Source organism: Phyllopteryx taeniolatus, chromosome 1 (genome assembly GCF_024500385.1).
Source record: "Phyllopteryx taeniolatus isolate TA_2022b chromosome 1, UOR_Ptae_1.2, whole genome shotgun sequence".
NCBI lineage: Eukaryota > Metazoa > Chordata > Actinopteri > Syngnathiformes > Syngnathidae > Phyllopteryx > Phyllopteryx taeniolatus.
The window spans coordinates 9,639,766-9,654,018 of NC_084502.1; the positions used below are offsets into that span (position 1 = coordinate 9,639,766).

The following is a 14,253-nucleotide window of genomic DNA, read 5'->3' on the forward strand; positions in this document are numbered from 1 at the left end:
AGAAAGGAAACAACAAAAACAGTTTACTGTGAAATTTCATTTGAAACAAAAATTTTTATACTTTTGGATTAAATTCAAGAAAAGTCATCATATGTGATTCAACAGATGAAACAGGCTGTCGCCACATTAATTTGGGTGTTTTATGTAATTAGGTACATTGAGTGTATTATTCAGTGTACCTGTATGTACGTTTTCTTTGCTATTTGGTTTATTAATGCTACTTTCTATTTGTCTGTTTGCAGGCTTACATAAACTAATACATTCTGGTGCAGATCGGCATAGCAAATACAGGAATAATCTACATATCCATGTCCATGTCCAAATAGGGTCAAGTTCATATTTTTTCAAAAATCGATACTACTGGTCTGTCCCGACTTCGTCTGTTATTTTTACACAATATATAATATTGACCAATTTAAAGTGGTGGAAATAACTTCAGAACAAATATATTAACACTCTTAAATGCTCAAAATGTCTAAGAAGTGTTGTGATATATACAGCGGCTAAAATAAGTATTTAACACGGCACCATTTTTCTCATTAAATATATTTCCAAAGTGCTATTGACATGAACATTTCACCAGATGTTGGGAACAACCCAAGTAAGCCGTACATACAAAGAAAGTAGAACAAAAAAGATCAGAAATTAAGTTGTGTGTAATCATGTGAAATGACATGGGGAAAAAGTATTCAACACGCCGACTGGTGTTTATTTAATACCCATTCCTCCACACAAGCAGTCTTCAAATATTGAAGGTTCTGTGGACTTCTTTTTTGGAACTTGAGTTTCAGTTCTTTCCATAGATTTTCAATTGGATTCAAGTCGGTGATTGGCTGGGCCATTCTAGCAGCTATATTTTTTTTCTTTGAAACCAATGGAGAGTTTCCTTGGCAGTATGTTTTGGATCATTATCCTACTGAAATGTCTACCCTCGTTTCATTTTCATCATCCTTGTAGATGGCAGCAGATTTTTCTCATAAATGACTCGGTACATCTGCCCATTCATCCTTCCTTCAATAATGTGAAGTTTACCAGTACCATTTGTTGAAAAGCAGCCCCACACCATCAAGATCCCACCTCCGAACTTCACTGTTGGTATGGAGTTTTTAGGGTGATGTGCAGTGCCATTTCTCCTCCAAACAAGGTGTGCCTAATGTTTGGATGTTGAGGTTTTTATAAGTGCACCTCTCCAACTTGTACGATTAGGAGATTAATGTTTCTCTAGGCTCAGTCAATTAAATAAGTGGCTCAAAGAAGTGTGTACTGCAATAACCGTGAGTTTCATTGACAATTTCGGCATTTTTTGGGAGCGCAGACATCTTTACAAAGCAGATCTGGCCCGCCACATCATTTTATGTGGCCTGCGAAAGCAAATCAAAACTGGTAATTGTGTTCTATTGCAATAACGTTGAGCTATTGCAAGCATTTTGTCTTACCAACCCCCCTTTGAAAAGAAATGTACTAGTTGAAAAATGTTTTATAGGCTTCTGATTTTAAGTCTGCGATTGGTTGGTGACCGGTTCAAGGTGCATTGTTGCCCTCTCATTATCCAGAGGCTCGACAATCAGACATAAACTGCACAAGACCCTCCCCCACCCATTCCCGTTAAATATACGCCATTGATGTCTTTAGACGGCATTGGCAGGGAATTAGTTAAATGCTTTTAATCATGTAAAGCACATTAAGTTACCTTGTGTATGAAATGCGCTATACAAATAAATTTGCTTTGCTTTATGACATCCAAAGAGTTAAATGTTGCTCTCATACGACCAGACTATATTCTCCCAGTATTTAACTGGCTTGTCCAAATGTTGTTCAGCAAACTTCAAACAAGCTTTGAGATGTTTTTTTTTTCAGCAATGGGGTCTTGCGTGATGAGCGTGCATACAGACCATGGCAGCGGAGTACATTACTCACTGTTTTCCTTGTGACAACAGTACCTGCTAATTCCAGGTATTTTTGAAGCTCTCCACAGGTGGTTCTTGGCTCTTGGACAACTCTTCTGATTATTCGTTGCACTCCACTGCTAGAAATCTTGCGAGGAGCACCTGATCGAGGCACATTTATGGTGGTATGATTGGCTTTCCACTTATGTATTATGGCCCCAACTGTGCTCACTGGAACATTCAGAAGCTTAGATATGCGCCTGTAACCAATGGCATCGTTATATTTTGCAACAATTAGTTTGAGATGTTCCTGAGACAGCTCTCTGCTCTTATCCATCATGAGATGTGTCTTGACTCACACCTTGGCAATGAGAGCTTTTTGTAGGCCATCAATTAGAACTGTACCAGTTGATATTCTTTTGTACTGACATGGGGCTTGATTGCTGTTTGATTATTGATAGATTTTAGGTGTCGTCTTGGCTTTTCATGCCTTTTTGCACCTCACTTTCTTCATGTCCTTTCACATTTTTACACACAACTTAATTTAACTGAACTTATTTGTTCTACTTACTTTGTATGTATGAATTACTTGGGCTGTTCCCAACATCTGGTGAAATGTTCAGGTCAATAGCACCTTTGGAAGTATATTTAGTGAGAAAAATGGTGACATGTTAAATACTTATTTCAGCCGCTGTATAGATCCTCGTTCTGCAGCAGCCGGACAGCGTAACAGTTGCCTATTTTAAAAGTCTGGATAAGCGGTACGGAAAATGGATGGATGGATATTTTTTAGAGGGTAACGAGTGAAAATAGTGATGTTAGATACAGTTGAGCAGGCTTGTTTTGTTAAAATCGATCACTGTAATGCTTTGTGACAGAAGGATGCTCGTCAGCGTTGGAGGTAAGGTTTGCAATTCATGCACATGATATCCGCCTTAATGCAATTTGGGGCACTTCCTGTAGATCTGCAGTCAGTCATCCAGGTGATGGTAACCCGCAAAGGTTAAATCAAGGCAACTGGACTGTTATTGTTTGTTGAAGACATTTCAGAGAGAGGAACTCCACACCAAAAATTATGAACAGAAGAAACCTTTTGGATTAAAGGTGAAATGTCTTCAACGAACAGGCACAGTTCAGTTGACTTGTTAGAACCTTTGCGGACTACTCTAATCAGCACATTTTGCACACATTGATTTATTCTTTGATTGATAGATTTTTTTTCGTGCGTTTGTATGTTTTTTTTATAATACAAATGTTGGAGTCACTTCATTTGTACTTTTTAGAAATAGCAGAACAAATTGACCAATGGGTTCTGTACTCACTGTTTTCATGCTCCATCGATCTTATTTATATTACAGTCGACGCTTGAAGTTTGACCACAATGTTTGTCACAGAACATTGGTTCTTCTTTGTTTGCTAGTGTAATTTAATTTGATCAAATTTCCAATGTAAATCAATTACATCTGGAATATTTTGTTCCGGAGTCTAACCTGAGAAGCTAGCTGAGAAGCTTACGTAGCAGTCCATATCTTCACTCAGTTCTGCTTCTTGTTAAATACCGATAGACTCAAACGCACCAACATCAACAAGTAAAATACTTGGTCTAGTGAGGAGTGACCGGGTAAAATGATGACACATACGATGACAGTTCGAACCTCAAAGATGGAAATCATTTTCACCAAAAGTACACAACTTTTCGGGCATTTCACCTTCAAGATATTACTCAGCTAGAAGGACAGTATCATCCCCTTCCTGGCATTATTGTTTAGGTTTGGCTGACGTCTTTAGTAGTTACAAATTCCAGTTGATTTCATCTCCTCTGCTGTGATTGTACTTTGTTTTCATTTGAGCAAGGGAAAGATGTGACAGGTGCCGATATTTGAAAGAACTGTATGTAAAATCTAGAGAAGCAATAAACGAACTAACTGCTAAATCATACCCTTTAACTCTTAATCTTTCAAAAGTAAAAGGGTCGCTTCAGTTCAGCCTTTGTAAGTAAATTGGAGTAAATGCTCTCAGAGAGAGAGAATACTGTACAGTATAAGGAAGGATCTGTGTGAAAGTACACTGGGTAGTATAGCGTAGTTTGCAGCGGGAAATATTGACAGTGCCAATCCAGAGTCTCTGTATAAGAAGGCCTGTGGGGTAAGGCGGGTAAAGTTTGTGTGTTCAATATCACGCTCTGTCAGTAGTTGTAATATCTCTTCCATTTCATTAGTTGCGACATAAATAGACATCAGTCAGTGGCCGCTTGGCTGATTGAAAAGGAAGTGGCATCAGAGAACATCGTGGAGCATCGCGGAACGCAGTTTGTACAAAATGATTGGACAACCCCGATATGGAGAGGTGTGAAATAAATCACAATGCAGCTTGCACACACAATACTTGCTACATCCAAGGCTATGCCCACATAAGACACGCAGTTTTGATGTTTTTTTTTTTTTTTTTTTTTAAATCCATCTTGACCTTTTGTCCCCATCCAAAATGTGTTTTGTGTTATTTAAAGTGTCTACTTTTCTCAGATTTTTGTTGCTATTAATGCTTTGCAATAGTATGAGACAAATAGTGAATTCCTGTTCATCACAGGGGATGCGCTCCAGACCCGTCAGCATTAGGTAAAAATCCATATACAGTGGAACCTAGATATAAGGGACCCCTGACATAACAGATAAACGGACCGTCAGGACCGAACAACGTGTCCAAAAAAAGTTTCAATTTGTCACCTAAACTGCCGTTGACAAAGTCTGTTAATTCCCGAACTGGACACAGTTGTGGCGCAATGTAGGCAGAGAATGGGATTGACATATTTCCGGGTCACAGATATACAATATGACTAGATCCAATTCCAAAAGACGTGCCTTCCGTGGCGGCCATGTTGAATGTGGGGCATGGACGTTGTGGCCATGGTGATGATGGTTAGCTATTGTATTTTGTGCATAAAGCATTGCGCAGAGAGAGAAGGGCATGGCAGCGGTGTTAACTAAATAATACAAAAACAAGTCTCTGAAATGTGGAACATGCTATTTTTAGTGCAATTTGTCTGTGGCAACGGATTTGGAACTAGGAAACACACTAATTCCTCGTGGCTTATGAAAGCGACTCGCCTACGATGAGTACTGTACATTAACACGGTCACCATGACCAAGCACACCAGGTACCCGGTAAGTTTGGATGAAGTTAAAAAACTGTATTCATTCATTTCATTTTCAAGCTTTTTTATATTTACAATAACTTTGTACAGTACTGGGTGTTTTAGGCCATGAAAAAAAACGAACCCCACCCCAAATCATTATATTGAGCTTCAAGAGTGAGTGTGTGTGTGCATGCATGCGAGCGTGCATGCGTGTGAGCCATTGGGTCCCTGCGGCTCCCACTATGTGGCCATTGTCGGCGCGCCTCGCTGGGGCCGGCGTACCGCCCTGGGTCCCTCTGTGTGGGACGTGTCCCGTCCACCGGGCTGCTCTTAGGTGGACCCCTGGGCCTGATCCCGCCCCTCGATTGATTGGGTGGGGTCCTCCTTGTCCTGCATGCTTTTTCTCCTGTCCTTGTCCTGTTCTATCTTATTCTGTCCTTTCCTCACAGGGTGTAGCACTACAGCCCCATGCAACACTCATATTTAATGTTTCATTGTTTTAGATAATGTAATGATTTACTTCTCTCATCCTGTTTACAATTAGTGCTTTGTCTTTTGTGTTTGTTTCTCTCTCCCCTCTAGAAACTTTGTTCTGTTCGACTGATCAAGTCTGATTCTCAATAAACCTCAATTATAATACTAAGAAACCACAGCGGAACCTTAAAAACTCCACTGTGACTGTAAAACTGCTCCAGCATAAAAGGGATACAGATTTTCCATTCTGCTTGACCTAACAGCCGAGCACGACAAAAAAAAAAAAAAAAAAAAAAAACAACAAAAAAAATACTGGGATAATATAGTCTGGTCTGATGAGAGCAAAATTTAACTATTTAGATGCCACAATGCACACCACGTTTGGAGGATAAATGGCACTGCACATCACCCTAAAAACTCCATACCAACAGTGAAGTTCGGAGGTGGGATCTTGATGGTGTGGGGCTGCTTTTCAACAAATGATACTGGTAAACTTAACATTATTGAAGGAAGAGTGAATGTGGAAATGTACTGAGACATTATTGAGCAAAATCTGCTGCCATCTTCGAGAATGATGAAAATGAAACGAAGGTGGACATTTTAGCAGGATAATGATCCAAAACATACTGCCAAGAAAACACTCAATTGGTGTCAAAGAAATAAAATAAAGCTGCTAGAATGGCCCAGACTTGCTAGAATCACCTGACTTGAATCCAATCAAAAATCTATTGAAAGAACTGAAACTCAAGGTCCGTAAAAGAAGCCCACGGAACCTTCAAGATTTGAAAACTGCTTGGTTGGAGGAATGGGCCAAAATCACACCAGAGCAATGCAAGCGACTAGTTTCTCCATACAGGAGGCGTCTTGTCATTGCAAAGAAAGGCTTTTGTACAAAGTATTAAATAAATACCAGTTGGCGTATTCAATACTTTTTCCTTGTGTCCTTTCACACTATTACACATAACTTATTGTCTGATCTTATTTGCTCTACTTTCTTTGTAGGTATGGATTACCTGGGTTGTTCCCAACATCTGGTGAAAATTCCATGTCAATAGCACTTTTGGAAATATATTTAGTGAGAAGAATTGTGACGTGTTAAATACTTATTTCAGCCGTTGTGTGTGTGTGTGTGTGTGTATATTCAACTTATTAAAACACACTTTAATGACCATGACATGACCATATTTTAACAGAAAACAATTGCAATAATTAAATGTATAGAAAATACTTTCTGTAATGTAGCATTTGTCTTAGATAGGTGCCCTTAAGAGGCAGCGCCTAGTTCGGTGACATGCGACAGGCCGAGCTCGGGGAGGAGGGCTGGTTGTTTCAAGTTATGGGGAGTCTGCATGTAAGTGTCACAGCATAAACTGTTGCCAACAACATGACTGGCAAATTTCTATGAGATAAGTGGGCATTTGTTTTTAGCAATTTTGTGTGCATTGAAGATGTGTATTTTGTTTTGTTTTACCTTGTCTTGTTTTTTTTGTTATCAGTTCTTAGCTAACTTTAAATTTTACCAATGTATATGATTCTTATTTCTCACTGCCCCTGATTCGACATAGTGTTGAACTGAACGAAATCTACAAACAATGCATTTTTGAACAAACTAAAGACTCCAAGAGAAGGCAACACCATCCATGAGAAAATCAAAAGGTGAATCATTACCCGAGTTGAGAGTGCCGTCATTGTTGATGGAGCTTAGAACACAAGGAAGCAGCTCGCTTGCTTTCTGCTTCACCCTGTCACTGTTCAGTAGTCGAAGTTGCTGCGATGTGACAGGTGGAAAACGGTAGAACTGGAAGGTGAAGTAGATGTTGAGAGGATATTCAGGACCGATCCCCACCACTGGCATTCTGATAAAAAGTAACAATATCAATGAGCGCAACAAAGTGGACATCACAAGAAAGAGACTGAAATACATACAGTGGGGCAAAAAAACTATTTAGTCAGCCACCAATTTGGCAAGTTCTCCCACTTAAAAAGATGAGAGAGGCCTGTATTTTTTATCATGGGTATACCTCACCTATGAGAGACAAAATGAGAAAAAAAAAATCCAGAAAAACTGATTTTTAAAGAATTTATTAGCAAATTATGTTGGAAAATAAGTATTTGGTCACCTACAAACAAGCAAGATTTCTGGCTCGCACAGAGCTGTAACTTCTTTAAGAAGCTCCTCTGTCCTCCACTCGTTACCTGTATTAATGGCACCTGTTTGAACTCGTTATCAGTATAAAAGACTCAAACAGTCACACTCCAAACTCCACTGTGGCCAAGACCAAAGAGCTGTCAAAGCACACCAGAAACAAAATTGTAGACCTGCACAAGGCTGGGAAGACTGAATCTGAAATAGGTAAGCAGGTTGGTGTGACGAAATCAACTGTGGGAGCAATTATTTGAAAATGGAAGACATATAAAACCACTGATAGTCTCCCTCGATCTGGGGCTCCACGCAAGAGCCCACTCCGTGGCATCAAAATGATCACAAGAACGGTGAGCAAAAATCCCATAAGCACATGGGAATGACCTGCAGAGAGCTGGGACCAAAGTAACAAAGGCTACCAATCAGTAACACACTACGCCGCCTGGGACTCAAATCCTGCAGTGCCAGACGTGCCCCCCTGCTTAAGCCAGTACATGTCCAGGCCCGTCTGAAGTTTGCTAGAGAGTATTTGGATAATCCAGAAGAGGATTGGGAATATGGAATGAATATAGTCTAATGAAACCAAAATAGAACTTTTTGGTAAAAACTCATCTTGTTGTGTTTGGAGGAGAAAGAATGCCGAGTTGCATCCAAAGAACACCCTACCTACTGTGAAGCATGGGGGTGGAAACATCATGCTTTGGGGATGTTTTTCTGCAAAGGGGCCAGGACGACTGATCCGTGTGAAGGAAAGAATGAATGGGGCCATGTATCGTGAGATTTTGAGTAAAAACCTCCTTCCATCAGCAAGGGCATTGAAGATGAAACGTGGCTGGGTCTTTCAGCATGACAATGATCCCAAACACACCTCCCGGGCAACAAAGGAGTGGCTTCGTAAGAAGCATTTCAAGGTCCTGGAGTGGCCTAGCCAGTCTCGAGGTCCATAGAAAATCTTTGGAGGGAGTTGAAAGTCTGTGTTGCCCAGCGACAGCCCCAAAACATCACTACTCGAGAGGAGATCTACATAGAGAAAGGGGCCAAAAAAACAGCAACAGTGAGAGAAAACCGCCCAAAAAGTTCATATGTAAATCATATGTTCAGTTAGGAACTATTACATTAGAAATTGACTAATTTCAGCAACATGTCATAGTGCCCGTGCTAGCTCTGTACAAATGTAAATACCTTTAATGTGAATGTTCTACAACCCCAATTCCAATGAAGTTGGGATGTTGTGTTAAACATAAATAAAAACAGAATACAATGATTTGCAAATCATGTTCAACCTATATTTAATTGAATACACTACAAAGACAAGATATTTAATGTTCTAACTGATCAACTTTATTGTTTTTAGCAAATATTTATTAACTTTATGGCTTCAACACATTCCAAAAAAGCTGGGACAGTCCCATGTTTACCACCGTGTTATATCACCTTTTCTTTTAACAACATTCAATAAACGTTTGGGAACTGAGGACACTAATTGTTGAAGTTTTGTAGGTGGAATTCTTTCCCATTCTTGCTTGATGTACAGCTTCAGCTGTTCAACAGTCCGGGTCTCTGTTGTCGTATTTTACGCTTCATAATGCGCCACACATTTTCAATGGGAGACAGGTCTGTACTGCTGGCAGGCCAGTCTAGTACCCGCACTATTTTACTACGAAGCCACGCTGTTGTAACATGTGCAGAATTTGGTTTGGCATTGTCTTGCTGAAATAAGCAGGGGCATCCATGAAAAAGACGTTGCTTGGATGGCAGCATATGTTTCTCCCAAACCTGTATGTACCTTTCAGCATTAATGGTGCCTTCACAGATCTGTAAGTTACCCACGCCATTGGCACTAACACAGCCCCATACCATCACAGATGCTGTCTTTTGAACTTTGCGTCCATAACAGCCCGGATGGTTCTTTTCCTCTTTGGCCCGGAGGACACGACGTCCACAATTTCCAAAAACAATTTGAAATGCGGACTCGTCGGACCACAGAACACTTTTCCACTTTGCATCAGTCCATCTCAGAAGAGCTCGGACCCAGAGAAGCCAGCGGCGTTTGTGGGTGTTGTTGATAAATGGCTTTTGCTTTGCATAGTAGAGGTTTCAAATTGCACTTACAGATGTAGCACCGAACTGTATTTACTGAAATTGGTTTTCTGAAGTGTTCCTGAGCCCATGTGGTGATATCCTTTACACATTGATGTCGTCTTTTGATGCAGTGCCGCCTGAGGGATCGAAGGTCACGGGCATTCAATGTTGGTTTTCGGTCTTGCCGCTTACATGCAGTGATTTCTCCAGATTCTCTGAACCTTTTGATGATATTATGGACCGTAAATGATGAAATCCCTAAATTCCTTGCAATTGTATGTTGAGGAACATTGTCCTTAAACTGTTCGACTATTTTCTCACGCACTTGTTCACAAAGAGGTGAAGCTCGCCCCATCTTTGCTTGTGAATGACTGAGCAATTCAGAGAAGCTCCTTTTATACCCAATCGTGGCACCCACCTGTTCCCAATTAGCCTGTTCACCTGTGGGATGTTCCAAACAGGTGTTTGATGAGCATTCCTCAACTTTTTCTGTCGTTTTTGCCACCTATCCTAGCTTTTTTGGAACATGTTGCAGCCATAAAATTCTAGGTTAATTATTATTTGCTAAAAAACAATAAAGTTTATCAGTTTGAACATTAATATATTCTCTTTGTGGTGTATTCAATTAAATATAGGTTGAACACAATTTTCAAATCATTGTATTCTGTTTTTATTTATGTCCCAACTTCAGTTGAATTGGGTTTTTTTTCTGTCAATATGGGGTGCTGTGTGTACATTAATGACAAAAATTAACTTAAATGATTTTAACAAATGGCTGTAGTATAACAAAGTGAAAAATTTAAGGGGGTATGAACACTTTCCGTACCCACTGTACATTTAACTGAAAACAAGGCTCATGTGTTATAAGCGCTAATGTATGGAATGTCATGGCGGCATGATGAACAACAACAAAGAATGGGCTTATTAAACTGCTGACATTGCGCACAATAAGAGAGAAGGCCAGAGTAGTGCTCGTGGTGTGTTCAGCACGCATCTTCCACTGTCACCGAGAGGGCGCCGGCTCCGGGCCTTTGTGACGGCTTGCTGACAGAGGCTGGGCTGACAGGAAATGTGTTTTTGCGAGAATTGTGAGCATATGTGTGGATGCGGTGTATGAGCAAACAGCTGACGTGTGAGTAGAGGATGACTGACAGAACTTAACGCCTGAGTGCGTCTGTATCTTGGCCGCAGCTCAGCAGGGGAGGCGGAGAAAAAGAGAAACTCGGCAGCCGGCAGATTTTTTTTCCCCCTTGAATGCAACTGAAAAATGCATGGACAGAAGTATGAAAAATTAAATATTTTCTCTACTGTATTTTCAAACTATAGAGGTATCCAATAAAGAAAATCCTCATCAGGTTTTCATTAAGCTGTTTCATTTAGTTTTTGTCTTTTTATTGAATAAATGCACACTAATTAATCTCTAAGTACTCTCCTTTAAATCGCCAGTGACTCAATAATACTATGAAGTATTAGTAAAATTATGAATTTAAAAAACATCACAGTTACAGGATTTATGTTACAAGACAAAACTTGGAAGTTAAAGACGTTACAGTTGGAATATTACAAATATGTCATGTTGTCAAGTGTCAAAATTTTAAGGCCCAATCTAAAAAAAGTATTTTTTGAGGCCGATGCCGATTACAATATTTGGCAGAAAAAAATTCTAATAACCAATTAATCGGCTGACTAATTTAAGAAATATCAAATGAATATAAACTATTGTCCCCTTATTGCTTATAAAACAAAAACAAAAACATGAATTAGAGGCAGAACATTTGACTGTTTTACAATACATTGTTCTTTAATATTTGTTTAATTTCACAACAGAAAGGAATGTTCCAGTACATTTTAAAAAAGCATGAACGGATGAATTTATCTGTAGATTTTTAATCTTTAGATTTAAGCCATAAATATAGCAACGAAATAAGTGAAGTTACTGGCAAAACATTACACATGATGCCCTTTAAATGGTAAATCCCATTTCTTCTACTCAATTATTTTATTTGCCATGAGTGATGACTGAAAAACCAGAGCCGCCTTTCTCAAATGTCAAAACGTCTTCTTAGAAAGAGTTGCATTTGAAATATAAGACGTATAGAGAGAGTATAACTGAAACGGGAGCCAATTTTTTTGTGTGTGCATTTGTTATGCTGATTGTTTATTGTTTTGTAATGTTGTTTGTTTGAATTGCATTATCTCTGTCTTTTATTGTAATGTACAAAAAGAAAAAAAAACAGTAATAATAACAACATCGGCCGATAAACTCGGCTGGCCAATTAATCTGTCGGCCCCTTCAAAATTTGCCATAAAAAAGTAAAAGTAAAAAGTGTGATGAAGTTGTCCTTCCCTTGAGACATGGGCAATATCACAATTTTTTTTTAAAAAACACTTCTGGTTAGATGATCGAACAAAGTATGTCAGTTCAGTAGGTCTCACTCAGGAACCGACAAACCTTTACACAATCACATTATTACAATCACATTATCTCCTGTGATACTGATGATGGTGTTAATGTGACAAAACATTGACTATTTTATAGTGATTAAACTAACGTGTAACTTGTAAATATCCTGAACAAAATAAAATAGCATGTCCGCAGTACACAATACGCTGTTATAAATAATATTTATAATGATGGGACTGTACACTTTACCTTGTAAATGCTAGGAACTGGAAAACCAAAAGATTCTCTTGCAGAGGATCTATTTCTTCACGGTGCAGATCAAAGGGCACTGGCTCTGTGGGGTCTAAGACGTCTGCCACCTGGCCTTTCAAGTCCACAATGTTGGGGAAGCCAGCAGAGTAGAGGTGGGCCAGTGAGCTCCTGGAACTGACTGTGGACAAACTGGAGGTGAAGCATTACATTAGACTGAGAAGGTTTCAACGTGAGAATGAGACAAGCACAGGTGACCAAAGTTTTTGTGTAACAGAAAACCTGCAGTATATGTTGTTATAAAGGATCTTACAAATACTGTATGTTTACTGTCTGCTGCACTGATATCAGTCTGATGATTTGCAGTAGCATATTGCCCCTCCACTGCTCAGCTCTCCTCGCTTCAGTTTGGCCCGATTCTTGGTTCTCTTCAAACTCCGACCCCATTGAAAACATCAGTCGGAACAAGACACACTAACATTGAAACACATTTTATTCAAGATGGACACTGAGGTCAGAAAGAAAATAGACTGCTGCAGCTCAGTGGAGACATTGGAGTTATACCACAGCGTCCAGAGCTAAGGGATAGCAACAGGGTACGTTGGCATCGATGTTTATTTCTAGCTGCGTATCCTCAATACAATGACGTGGCAACGCCAAATTTGCTCAGATGTCACACACACATGGCTCGTAAGCTTGGGCTGCTTGGAACCCCGACTGACCAGTTACTAGGAGGTAGGTCAAGGAGCTTTTATTGTCAATTCTTCAACATGCGTAACACATACAGAGGGTTGAAATTACGGTACTCAAGGGCCCGCGGTGCTACAAAGACAGAGCAAATAATGTCAATATAAAAAGCTAAATAAAACTATGGTATATACAGTATAAAAAGTATTAATTGAATGTGCAATATTAAAGATCAGGTGACGTGTGCAACATAGTAAAGGCAAAACCCCAATGCTGCTAAAGTCGCTGGTGAGACCATGACAAGCACTGCCCCAACCTGCACTTGAAGTGCATCGTTTTCTCTTTCCTTTCTTTTTCTTCAAACCATCCCTCATGAGCGCTCTTGCCAACCCCCGGAAGGTTGACCCGCCTGCCTGAATTGGTCAACACACGTAAACATTGCGGTCTACTAAAGTACAGATTAGTGCATATTTGGGTTTTAAAGGAATTCCAACAATACGCATTGTCATCCCATGCTCACTCCCAACCTCACATCACAAGTCAGTTTTATTTTGCCAATGTTCGTCTGTCCTTTGTTTGTTTCGTGTTTTTTTTTTTCCTATGTTTCCCTTTAGATTCCCCATGTTAGATCTCATTACATTTTTCATAAAATTCACCACGTGCATTGTTCTGTGTGTTTGGGTTCGAGGAAGGAAACCTCTGGCCGTCTAGAACTCTTATCAAAATTTCAGAAAGTGTAGCAGCCTTCAGATTACGAGACTGATAAAAAGGTTTCTCATCACTTTCCCTAAATTTCATCCACATAGAAAGTGACGTGGTGCCCCTTTTACGAGATAAAATAGCTTGATTTATAACGCTGTAATTTAAAATTACGCTAAACCGGAAGTAACGCAGGCGTCGCTTCCAGCTCATTCTTTTCTCCTAAATTAATTCAATTTTCATTTAACCCGTATATGCTACACATTCATAACTTCTACTGTCAACAGTGACACCCAATACGGTACACAGATGGCGGGCTAAAATGTGAGCACACAATGACAACGATGAATGCTAATGCTTTGGATAATGTTTGGGCTTATCATAAAAACTTTGTCTGCGCCCAGTTGGAAAACAGATGATCCCCACGGTGCAACAGGACGAAGCCTTGCTCAAACTAATCAAACTAATTATGGTGACAACAGTGAGGTGAGGTGTT

The 14,253-nt window shown here is 39.7% G+C and overlaps 1 protein-coding gene across 5 annotated transcripts in view; it reads right to left on the bottom strand.

The window, feature by feature from the left end:
• The window catches only part of nphp4 (nephronophthisis 4), a 174,769-nt gene that overhangs the window by 59,563 nt on the left and 100,953 nt on the right, over positions 1-14,253 (bottom strand). For all 5 annotated transcript variants that reach the window (XR_009787986.1, XM_061769312.1, XM_061769313.1 and 2 more), the window contains 2 exons: positions 12,372-12,563; positions 7,162-7,349 (listed from right to left, as the gene is read on the bottom strand). Coding sequence is in view for 4 of the 5 variants with exons in the window: in XM_061769312.1 (XP_061625296.1) it covers positions 7,162-7,349; positions 12,372-12,563 (380 nt within the window). In the remaining variant the exon portion in view is untranslated. The remainder of the gene's footprint in view (positions 1-7,161; positions 7,350-12,371; positions 12,564-14,253) is intronic.